The sequence below is a fragment of the Pavona decussata genome, unplaced genomic scaffold (genome assembly GCF_977016875.1).
Source record: "Pavona decussata unplaced genomic scaffold, jaPavDecu1.1 SCAFFOLD_6, whole genome shotgun sequence".
Taxonomy (NCBI): Eukaryota; Metazoa; Cnidaria; class Anthozoa; order Scleractinia; family Agariciidae; genus Pavona; species Pavona decussata.
In genome coordinates this window covers 2,855,001-2,867,500 of record NW_028145430.1, presented here as the reverse complement: position 1 = coordinate 2,867,500, position 12,500 = coordinate 2,855,001, and the positions used below count along the sequence as shown (strand labels likewise).

The 12,500-nt window shown below is 40.5% G+C and overlaps 1 protein-coding gene across 2 annotated transcripts in view; it reads right to left on the bottom strand.

Moving 5' to 3' along the window:
* Positions 1-12,500, bottom strand: part of LOC146489177 (scavenger receptor cysteine-rich type 1 protein M130-like) — a 33,204-nt gene that overhangs the window by 6,772 nt on the left and 13,932 nt on the right. For both annotated transcript variants that reach the window (XM_085106711.1, XM_085106715.1), the window contains 8 exons: positions 11,668-12,039; positions 10,448-10,813; positions 8,025-8,196; positions 7,093-7,307; positions 5,266-5,616; positions 4,544-4,861; positions 2,774-3,049; positions 2,355-2,398 (listed from right to left, as the gene is read on the bottom strand). In XM_085106711.1, the coding sequence (XP_084962837.1) occupies positions 2,355-2,398; positions 2,774-3,049; positions 4,544-4,861; positions 5,266-5,616; positions 7,093-7,307; positions 8,025-8,196; positions 10,448-10,813; positions 11,668-12,039 (2,114 nt within the window). The remainder of the gene's footprint in view (positions 1-2,354; positions 2,399-2,773; positions 3,050-4,543; positions 4,862-5,265; positions 5,617-7,092; positions 7,308-8,024; positions 8,197-10,447; positions 10,814-11,667; positions 12,040-12,500) is intronic.

Here is a 12,500-nt window from a genome sequence, read left to right as displayed (position 1 = left end):
TCGTTGATTCAATAGCTCATTGTCAAGCATATAAATACAAATTCATCCCACGCATGAGTTCATGGCTGTTACTAGAGCCTCCCCCTAAGGTCGGCAGGCAGCGAGGTAGCTCTGGATACGAGAGTACGCGAGCACGCCCAGTTACGATAATTCTGCGACCCGTTTGTTCACTAAGCGTGTATACAGTTTATCTCTGGAAACAAGAACACTGTTTCAGGAAGTTTTCAAGTCTTGAAATATACGGTGCTTTCCTTTTAGTGGTGATGTCTTCTGTGGGGGGGGGGGGGGTGGGGATGGCAGGGGGTGGGTGATTTTTGGTCATCAAGATTTTTTTTTGCTAGTTTTGGAGTGAAAAAGTAGAATTCTGTCGCGTTTGCGATGTTTAATGGGAAATGGAAATAAAAAAAGAAGTATCCAGCTTGTGATTTTCAGTACTATACTTTTTTCTTCACTCTATAACAACTCTCACCAGACCATAAATAGTTCATGCTTTGAAGCCGCCTTTAACATGAAAATTTAATTTACTTATTTGTCTTCGTGCGTCGTGCAAATTATCTTCTGAACATTCATAGTACATAGAATATTATGAACATTACTGTACCATTTTCAAAAGTTGGACAATATATTTGCTAACCATTGTAGTTAACACTGACTTTTAAAACAGGAAAACAGGGCACCTGAAAATGCAAGAAAATGATATTGCCAGGCCGCCAGTGGTTTGGTTTCCCACGCCCTAATCTTTAAAATCTTTAAATTGGCTAGTAACGCAATCAGAGGTTCCCTACTTTTCCGGTTTGTTTACTAACAGTCGCCGTTCAGAAAGGAACCAAATTGCGCTAGAATATTTTAACACAGGTAAGGGACTGTTTATTCATTTAAGAATTAACACTCGAGCGAGAATTATTTCTTCATGTTCTTCTGATTTCGCAGTCACGAGAAAAATTGACCTAGCCTCAGGTCCGCTTGCAGTCGCGATGCTCCAATCTACAACATCTCAAGAACTGAAATCACACATTAAACGGCCTCTCCTTTTGAAGATTACTCCACTTTCATTAAAACAGGTACATATAAAAATAATCTCGTCAGTGTTTTACTTCAAATGAGCTTAAATTGACGTGTAAAACTAGCGTGACTTGCACTTGTTGATTGACCCTAGAGTCAATTAGCAGCAGTTTGAGGCAAAATAACCTTAAAATAATCAATCTATTTTTGAGGCGTTCGCAAGAACACCAGACTGATTTTCATATAACATTCAAGTACTATCTTTCTTTGGGTAGTAACCGGGATTTGGGGGGATTTGGAGAATTCCCCCATATAAAAAATTCGATTTTGGTTTTAGCGGTAAATTGTTGTATTCATAAGCATTATGCAAATTACGTATCAGAATTGTGCTCGTTCGGTGATATTTTCTTGTCGAAATTGAAAAATGTGCCGTTTTGAAGTTGCTAGATATCTGTTCTGTGAAATTTGAGTGTAAGACTGCCAATATATTCGCTCGTTTATAAAAGTCAGCTCAATTCTGTCACTGGGCTGTTTTGCCGTGTTCAGCGTCTAATTTCAGGCCCGCGGACCGTTGAAATCGAAAATTTCAAATATTTCCCAAACTCGGCCGCATTTTGAAATTTAAAGACCAGCAGTGTTATAAACTCATTAAAACCTTATTATAACCTGAAAATGACGGTGGGTTAGGTTTTAAACTGTGGCCACGGTTTGCTCGATTTTTCTGTGCATTCGCTCTTAAAAACTAAAAAAAGCAAAAAATGGCAAAACGAAGGCGAGAAACAATGTGAACCCTGGGTGGAGGGAGGGGGGAGGGGGGGGGGCTTAATAACGTTCATTATGGGGAGGCTCCACCCCGACGTCCCTTAGTGTTGAGTCTGTTGCCTGCGCTTTTCAATTTCTGGTAATTATGATAATTTATTTATTGTTACCGCTCGCATTGTGCGAGGGTCGCAATGACAACATTCATTTAATTTAAGAAATATTTTCCCTCTTTCCTCCGAGAAGCTCTTGATGCTTGGACCCTGCCAGTAATAGGCTCCTGTGCGCAAACCATTCATGATGAATCATTCAATAATTAAGCTAATCAATTTAGTTTAACGAGGATTATACTTAACATTCAGTTACGACTGACAAACCTGTGGCCTCAGATTCCAGATCGGATTGGAAGTTGGAAATGTTGGTTTTTGAGGAGAGGGGAAAACAGGAGAACGTTGACCTCACGGAGCAAGGGCAAGAACCAACAACAAACTTAACCCACATATGACGCCGAGGTCGGGAATAAAACCCAGGCCACATTGGTGGGAGGCGAGTGCTCTCACCGATAACATCGAGAAAATACATTTGTCACTTACCTGGTCCAAAGTCATTTTTAATACCATGGAAACAGCATTATTACCTGCGATAAAGATATCGACTGTCATCAACGATCTCGCAATTTTGGAAGATCTTGTTTGAAACCGTAATAATTGCCATTTCGGGCTGAACTTTCTAAAAGAATTTAATGTACGCGATAAAATCTGATTTGGCGCATTGCGTGGCACTAAATACCTGGCTGTAATCTTGAATGAAAAACTGTGCTTACAAATTTATAAAATAGCCGTTTCAACGATTACTCCTTCACCGATGTCGTTGGGTCAATAAATTTAATGTGTGCATCGGAACAAATACTGCATTAAATGCAAGAATACAGATTTCGGGAATTTTCTGAGTGGGGCAGAAATACAAACGGTAGAGACGTTGAATGTAAAGATTAAAATTGTTTTCAACTTACCATCATAAACTTCACAATAAACACCGGAAAACTCCCTTAAACAGTTGCACTTCATCTGTTCGCAAGATCCGCCATTTTGGCACTTTTTATGGGGGCATAAAAGTTGAGGTCCCATTGTGGTAGGTGCTAAAGTATAAAGGAATCCCTGAGTACTGGAGGTCCTCGTGGGAGCTATCCTTTTAGTGCTTGGTTCTTTGGTTGCAGATGAAGTTGCCATAGAACTGGCACGCGGGGTAATAAATGTTGTTGTAGGGGAGGGCGTTGGGGTGCTTACGCCTGTCACGGTTTAAAAAAATAGAGCACAATGAGAAAATTTGAAAAGACATCACTCCCTATTTAAGAGTTTTTGAAGAACAAAAACAACGAGTTCCTTTTGGTAGAAACGGCATTCAAGGGTGACGGCCATGATCAACTGATTTGCTATAACAGTACTTTAAAAAGACCGCCCTGAGACAAGTAAGACGTTGCTTTTGCTTACGATGTATTTAGCGAAAGTGACAGCCTTACTGGTTTTTGGCATCTGTACAGTGTTAACGCAAGCACAACATAGGCCATATTTTAACTTAGAATAAACGTTACGTAAAATAAACACAAGGAAAATTAAAGCAGCCATTTAGGCTTATGCTGACAGGCCTACATCGCCTGGTGAGATAAGCACAACAAATAACCCTCCAAGGCATTAATTTTAAAACGAGGTTATTCAAGTGAATGTTAACAGGGGCATTTCCGAGTTGCTTTTGAACCTCATTATGAAAGCGAGGCTAGGTGTAAAGTTTTTATAATGAAAATTAGTTTTCATTCATGTGCAAACAAAACTAATTTTCATACGAAAAGCTTTGCACTTAGCCTTGCTTTCATAATGAGGTTCACAGCAACTCGCAAATGGCCTATTAAGAAACCGGCAGGTGAGCTACCGTCTCCCCCCCCCCCCCCCCCCCACCACCACGAAATGGTATTGTTGAATAATATGACTTACGAGCCCCTCCCAACAACACCCCTTGCAATTCTTTTTTTTTAACCGTTCAATAAGAGATAATAATCCGACAAGTTTAGAGCGTTTGTTGGAGAAAATAGATGATATAAGGGCTTGAGTGCATCTCTTATCTCCAGCAGTTTTAAAACTCCTCCCTATCTTTGCGCATGAACTCAGTTATGCTTATGTTGTTGTTGGAAACCACCTTTAGTGTCGATGCGTAAAGTTCCAACGAATGTTTTGGGCTGTTCATATTTAAGTATTATCTTCGCTTAGCTTTTTATCATGAAATGTTACCTGTTTATAACTGTTACCATGTGAATGGGCTTAAAAAATTGCTCGCAAGTCCTCGAATAAGCACCCCACCTCTTCCCTTGTGGGCAACTACTGACACAGCAGATTGTCTATAGCGTAATTGGTCCTAATCACATCTTGAAATTTCTATGTCCACCAGCTTCATGCATTGCAAACACAAATGAATGCCTGGCCACGATGTGGAAAAACAAACAAATATTGCACCCCGGGCGTGTATACGAGGATTTTTGACCTACACACGTTTCTTCACGACCAGAATTGAAATTAGTTGCTTTACGCGGTTGACACGCAAATTCCCCCTTGTTTCAAAGGGCATAACATTCAAATTGTTCCTGCTATTTGTTTGTTCGTGTTTCCGGGAGTTGGACTGGACATATGAGTTAGAAAGTTTGCTCTTCCTAAGAAGGCAACACCCTTGGAGATAAATTTAACCTTCTCTAGGGAGTCCATTTTGCGGAACAGCGTTCAAAGGAAACACTCACCTGTGTCATTGCCGCAGCGAACAAAAACATCCGAGGGTTCAACATAGCCCGAGAAAGCCCTGGCTATTAATCTATGCCTGCACTGCCCCAGTTCCATCTCACTCCCTTGGCAATCAAAGTCTCCAAACCAAAAAACTCGCTTGGTTCGTACTTTCTCTTCATATGTTCGCTGTGCTTGAGTAAATCCAAGCTGACGACAAAACACCGAAGCGTCTTTAAAGTCCCACTTATTAGATCCCACTGTGCCCCAAAGGCCGCCATAAAACACCTCCACACGGCCCTCTCTGGAATTGTTCCCACCTAGCCGGACTGTAAACTCTGCAAAGACATTAAACCACGTTAATCTCTCCAGCGAATCAAAACAGAAGCACACAACTCAATAAGCCAATCAGAGCTTGAAGCAGATGTATGTAAATGACGTCATGACCGGGAATTAGTGCAGTTAAAGGGTTTAACCATGTTACCTTGTAATTGGTTAAGAAAGTACCACGAAATTTAGTAACCTGTTAAATAGTGAAGTAGAGCAAAATCAAAGGAAACGCTACTTATATTTTGACACACAATTGACAACATAAAGGACGATACGATTATTTCAAGTTCTCTTCACCACAAAATCTCCAAAAAGAAGTTCTTTAAAGCGTCTTTGGTAACAACAATCAGGGATCATTTTGAATCAAAATTCTGCGTGGAAGTGTGTTCTCGTGCAGCTTCAAAACGCTCACCATTAACAGAAGTATTTTCCACTTTACATATGAGTTGAACGTTATCGCTGTTACAATAAACTTCCAGTTGCAACTGACACTCGGACAAAGTCTTTTCACGGCCATTACACCCATCACCATTAAACCATACCGGCCCGGGATTCACGTCATATATGGCCCTTGGAGAGTACCAGGGTTCGTTGTGCGCTGTTAAATCAAGTTCAACGCCTTTATACCCGAGCTGTCGACACAACACCTCAGCAGTCTCCGTCTTCCAGTCATTTTCACACAATGTACCCCAGACTCCTTGGTAACGAACTTTTACGCGGCCAGCGTAAGGTACTTCAGATCCACTTAGTTCCACAACAATTTCTGCCAGGGAAAAACATTTTAGCTAGTGGTGAATGAAAGACCACCATAGTGATATCAGCAACTTAAAGGGGAAGTATCACTCAAGCATGTTGAGAAAGACAGTAACTATCCAGATTGGAGAACGAAACAATAGGTCAAGAGTGGTTTGGAACAATGGATCCTCCGCAGAAAACAATGGGAGCTACAGTACTAGGGGACCAATGAAAATAGAGGTCTGGAAGAGGTACTCTACTATCCAGTATGTTAAGGTATGATTCATTCTTTACTTAACACCCCCCGCGAAGTTAAAACCACCCATCTTTGGAATCAATGTTTTTTTTAAATCCCCAGAGTGGCCGTAAGTTGATAATCGAAGTATTAGGGTAGCTTTAAGTTTCGTAAGGCTTAAATATAGTAGACGTGAAAACTGCAAAGGGCCGCGAACGATAATGCCGCTAGTTGACGTAGGATAGTAGTCATGTGTTTTGTGACGTCACAACTGTGCTGAAAGTCGAATGAGCCAAGAATGGTTCATTGTCACTCGGAGCTTAGGATGTATGTTTGTAGCTTCTATGATATAGTAACTGAATCTGTCCCGAATGGAACAGGTTTTTGTTTTATTAAAAAGATATTAGGAAGTTCAATAACTCACGTGATCTATTTTGTTGAATAATCCGTTAACTAAATATTGAAGCCAACCATTCAGGACAGATTCATGCAAGGAATAACCATACAGTAAGAAAAACGTTCTAATCGATATCCATCATATGTAAACTCGGCGGCCCATTTTCGATTATCTTTTTCGGCAAAGAAACAATCATAACCGGTCACGTGACTTATATTTTCAAGACCAAAAGTTAAAAGTAAGTGAAGGTCATCAAGTCCTGTGTCGCTACAAAGTTTGGTCGGCTTTCAGTAAATTCCTGCAGAGTTTTTTTTTTTTTTTACCCAGATATGGCCTTGAGCCATGCCTTCATGCTTGAGTCACGGGAATTTTTGACCTTATTTGGTGAAAATGGTGCGACAACATCTTCTTTTAGTTACAAAATAATTCTAGAACATCAAGAAAAACAAATCAATTGAATTCTTAAAAGGAACAATTGATGATCTGTTCTTGTGCATTTTGGAAACGAAAATGCTAGAACTTGGAAACAGTTATAGCCTAACTATTTTCATGTTGCAGTCCATTCTGACCCAGTCCATCTGTGGCCAGAGACACCAACCGATAGTCTTAGTACGCTGAGGTGATAATCTACAACAATTTTGAGCAATACTTTTAGCTTTAAATTGATAATTATACAAAGAAACGTTTTAAAGCTTTTGATACAACACCAAATTCCCGTGATACTTCTCCTTTAAGCAGTTGCAAAGAGGCCAAAAAATATCAAACCAAAAGCCGTTTCTCAATGAGTAAATAAATAAATAAATAAATAACAACAGCAACAACAACAACAACAACAACAACAGCAAAAATAAATTCTAAATAATAAACCTCACCCGAGTTTTGGTACAGTGGGTTATCGCACACTAGACATACATCCGAGGTGTGGTCACTGCAAATGTTCCCTCCGCTGCCCCATCGCGCAGAAGGACATTGATCCAATGAACTTTCATTTCCTCTGCAGCGGACATTCGACAGCCAGACTGCACCTGTCGCGTGTTTGCTTGAAGGACAATTGGAAAATTGTGGTGCAAGCCAGCTGATGGTTGATCTGTGTGTTAAAGTGATTTCAAGCTTAAAACAGAATTCATGTTTGGTGCTCCCTTGGTCTCAAATGTTAATCTTACTAGTAACTCTTCCCTCCGTTCTTGCCACTTCCTGGACCCTCGTCAGTTTGGTCAGTTATTAGAAATGACAGCTAAAAATACTCCGCCGTCAAACTCTCCAATACTCGGCAAAATAAGAGGGCTGCGTTCGCTTACTCGTTCACTTGTTGAATTTTCATTCAGCTGATCCACAGAATTGTATCTTATCACATGGATTAAATGCTGGTGTACTTTTACAAGAAAAAAAAGCTTCGATGAACTTTAAGGGAAATTATGAAAAAGAAACAATTTAAAGAGTATTACTCATACCTTGACGTCCACGAGAAGCCTTTTCCCTAAGCAGGGACAAGACCTTGTCGTCATTAACTTTGTTTCCTCTGTTATTAGTTTGCTGTTTTTGTTTCATTTTGTTTCAAGGTTTTGTGTTTGTTATATTTTTTTTTTTTTACTCAGTCGGCGTATTTTCAATGGGGTACTCGGCGATGGCTGGTCTGGGTTTTTTAAAAATTATCAAACCGACAACTTTCTCATAACAGACACCTACAGTTAGTAACCGGTGTTGGTTATTTTGAATTCTCTTGAAAGACAGGAACCTCTCTTAAGAAAACAGATGGTGCTAAACCTGATGTTGTCCGTCATCATTCAGTAGCACTTGCACTGACCTGATAGCGGAACCAAATCCAAGCTGTCTACAAACCACCATTGTATTCGGGGTACCCATGGACAGGCGCCAGTCGTTTATACCAGCACACACTGTTCCCCAGGTTCCATTATATAAGACTTCTAGTCGACCAGCGTGTGGTGCTGAGGATCCAGCCAAGCGGATGGGATATGCTGAGTAAATGCAACACGCAGTTTTAAAGGTTAGTTCAGCTAATTCGTTAAACAGTTATTCCACAAAGTCGAGTCGTGCAACGCTGATTTGCCATCATATGATATCAGCATTTATTATATCTCCCAGTTAGTAAACGCGATGTGATTGGTCAATTTTGCGGGTCGTATTTCACTATACGGCCGCTAAATTGGAAGGTTTGATGCGCGATTAACCTCAGAGATATAATCGATATCTTGCTACTCTCTTTTTTTCGGTCCGTACTGTTACTTACAAATCCTCGTTTTTTCCCATTGATTTATGCGCGCCATAAATCAACGGGGAAAAAACTCGGTCCGTAACTTACAGTAAGGACCTCGAACTCGGTTAGTAAGAGGTACAGTCGAACCTGTATATAACGGCCCTGTATTAAGCGGCCACCCTCTATTAAGCGGCCAGTTTTCAAAGTCCCGATTTTTCGCTCATACAAACGCTGTATTTCTTACCTGTATTAGGCGGCCACCTCTATTAAGCGGCCGCGGCCATTCTGTAGCAGTCCTATGTTTGTCTGTCTTTGTTATTTTTACCTGTATTAAGCGGCCACCCTTGAATGGAAACTAAGCCATATGTTATTTTACGCGGTAATTTATTGTGTTAAAAAATGCGATCCAGCATCACTATAAAGAAATAACATGTACAAAGCTACTGTAAACTGATACTCGGCCGTTTAATATAGTTAACACTTTTCAGATGTCCACAATGTGTTGAAGTACAGTACCATATCGCGAACGCTAAAATAAGTTTGTTTTGAATATGCTTCACTCTTTAGAAAGAAATTCCTCTTTAATTAACTTGTTCTTCAGCCATGTGACATTGAACATTGAGCGTAACAACTATAAAATGACGGGATGAGATATTTTGTTGTGAACTGTAAGTCATAGAAATAAAGCACTGTATCTCGTAGGAGAGTAGAGGACAATTTATTGCATAGTACTTTTACACAATGTTACGTATATTATACTGTTAAGTTACAAGTTGGCACTGAACTTTGTTTAAAGTATTGATCACTTGAAAGAGTGTTGGTTGTCCTATTCATTCCTTTGCATGAAGTGTTTTTGTATGATACGCCATTAAAACTGACATTAGACCACGCCCAGTGAGTATTTTTAGTGATCCTGCATTAAGCGGCCACCTGAATTAAGCGGCCAGTTACTCAAGTCCCGAGGGTGGCCGTTATATACAGGTTCGACTGTATAAATTCATGTGCAAAATGACTTAAGGTGGCTCCCAGCACATCCTTCAGTTATAATCTGATGGATATGGGCCACCTCAATTTTTCAACACTTTAAAAAAATGGAGGTCACCGAGCCCTTTTTTTCGGTTTTAATCATTTGAATCTAAATTAAGGCTGTTTTAATAGATTGTATTGTTGTTCTGCTGACTTATAAAGTCGCCAAAAAACAACACTAACTTGTTCATCAATAAATTGGCAGTTGCTTGATACCATTGTTGTTGTATTATATGAACTGATGAGGATTGGTAGTACTCGTAGGATTCGAGCTGATAGCCTACTAGTAATGAGACAATCAAAGCGCTTGGTGAAATCCAGGAAGTGTCTATATAACAAATCATGTCGATGCAAAAAGGGGGATGGTCATAGGCTAAAACATGTGTTATTTGTCAAAGAACAATCCAGGTATTATGTGACATAAATGGAAGGACAAGTGCGTCACATGCACAGAAAGAAGTGTTAAAATGTCGCGAAAGTACAATTTCGGATCCTAAAAGACAAGACCATACACATAATAAAAAACTCAAACTTCATATTGGTTGCAGCCAATTTACCGAAGTACCCAGTTTGTTCCCTCGGACGCCATTTTCGTCCCCAAAGCCGCCTGGCCCTCTTAGCCGCCAGAGGCTGGGCACGAGGACCGGCTAAGAGGGACAGGAGGCTCTGGGGTCGAGAATGCCTCAGACGCCAGTCACACCCAATACCCCATGCCGGCCCTGACTAATGCCGACTTAGTTTTTCAATCAGTATTAGAGAGGTGCCCGTAAGGAGAGGTTCGACTGTACTTTGTTAGGCTCGATTACCAGCCGCTGTTCGGGAAAATGAGCCTGCGCTCATCTGCACCTCCCTTCCCCCCTCATTTTTGAAAAAAAAAAAAAAAAAAGCGCATCGTTGTTGTGTTGATTCTCAACAAAAACCTGACTTCATTCTGACAATTCAAATATCAAGAGTCTGATTAGATATTTTTGTATAACCTAACTTACCTGGTGTGTAATTCCTTGGTCGACACATAAGTTCCAAAACTTCACTGTGTCCGCACCAAAGTATCTCACCAGGGCTGTCAATCTTGCATTGTGACAGCTTGCTTTCGTTGCCATAGCAATAAACTTTGCTCAACCAAACAGGCCCTTCCGCGTCATCTCCATAGAGCCGTGTGAACCTCCAATATCCTGAACTCTTGTATAAACTTTCATCTCCCAACACATCGTCATACCCTAACTGGCGGCAAATCACTTTGAATACCACGCCACTCATGCGACGAGGACATATTAATCCCCAGACTCCTGCATAACGAACCTCGACACGGCCGGCGTACGGCAGACTTGAGCCAACGAGTCGAAGATGAAGATCTGAATAAACAATTAGGTGGAGAGTTGGTTGATTTTAGTACTGTTGACAAATATAAAGAAATGCATGCAAGCAATTGTTTGTAATCATCCTTAAAGAGAGTCGAACATCGAAGGGCCAATCTCTCGAATTTCTTTTAGTTGGCTAAATTACCTTGTCAACTTAATTGATAAAACCAGTTATTTGTTTCCACTCTCCACCCGACGCAGCGCCCCATTTTGTTTGAAAACTAACCCCCTTATCGAAACGAAAAAAGAATTAGAACTAAGTCTTACACTTACCCTCCCTCCACCTCTCTCGTTTCTTAAGCCTGTAACAGCTGTTGACCTTTGTTGTAATTTTTTTCCTCGTCATTTATCGGTTACTATTTTTGTACAACACTGTATGATACATGTATTGTCTTTTTCATATCAGGGTCTCTTGCGAAAATTTTAATTTGAAACCGAAGAACATCATCTCTTTTAGAAGGAGGCCTAATTATAATAGGCTGCAAAGCTTCCTATAAGCTACTTCGCTACTACTGCCATCTGGTTTTTTTTTTTTTTTCTTCTTCTTCTTCTTCTTCTTCTTAGTCTTTTTTTTGTTTGCTTTTTTTTTGGTTTTGTTTTCTCCTCATTTTTCTTTTTTGGGACTTTTTACATATAATTGTAACACGTTTGTCTGGGGTTTGGAAAATAAAATAAAATTTAATGATATTGAAAAACATTGCGTCGTTCCTCGTTCCCAGCCGCCTTCAAATCAGAGCGACAAGAAGGCAATTGGCTCAATGTGAACATCACATCCTATGCTTGTAATTACCAGCAGAGTTTTAAGAGGGTAATAATTGTCCTTTGCTAAAACAATTAGTTCATTGTACCTGTGATATTGGCCTCTCGAGGCTCACAAATTAAACAAACGCTGCAATACTGAGGTGTGCAATACTGACAGTATTCCGAATCCAGCCGGCCCCAGCCCCTGTGAGGACACTGATCGATCGAGTCTTCAAATCCCCGACAGTTAAGATTGGACAGCCACACTCGCTCAGCTCCCAGATTCTTTGCAGTGCACTCCTTATTCATAAAGCTGTGCTTTACCGGAAGTCCCAGACCCAACTGCCGACATATTACTTCCGCTGATTGGTACGTAAAAGACCGCCGCGTCGCACAAATCGTGCCCCACGTGCTATTGTACTTGACTTGCACGTGACCAGCATTAGGTGTGTCCATACCAAAGAGCCTAACCTCTACCTCTGTGAAAGGTAAATAGGCAATAATTTAGTATTTGACTTTCTTCATTTGTCGCTCTTTAGGGTAACGGAGGTGATAAGGCAATTTAGCCACCGTAAAGAGATTCGAGTGCTAACGTTTCGAGAGTGAACCGTTCGGTAGAGTAATCCATTCGATCAGACGAAAGGCTAACCCTAGAAACGTCAGCACTAAAATCTCTTTACGGTGGCCAAATTACATTATCAACTCTGTTGATTAAACCAAACATACGTTACCTCCCCACCGGTGAGGCAACACAGTTTCTTTTAAGAAACTAAACCCCTTATCTGTTTGCTTTTCAGAGTAAAGAGATACAACGAAGAAACCTTGTGTAACCAACCCTTCAAAAACCAGCCAATCCGTTGGACTGCGTGTGACATGTCTTCAAGACAACATTCCCTCAAGTTTTCTTGTTGCCCGAGTTTAACCTTATCAGCGTACACGA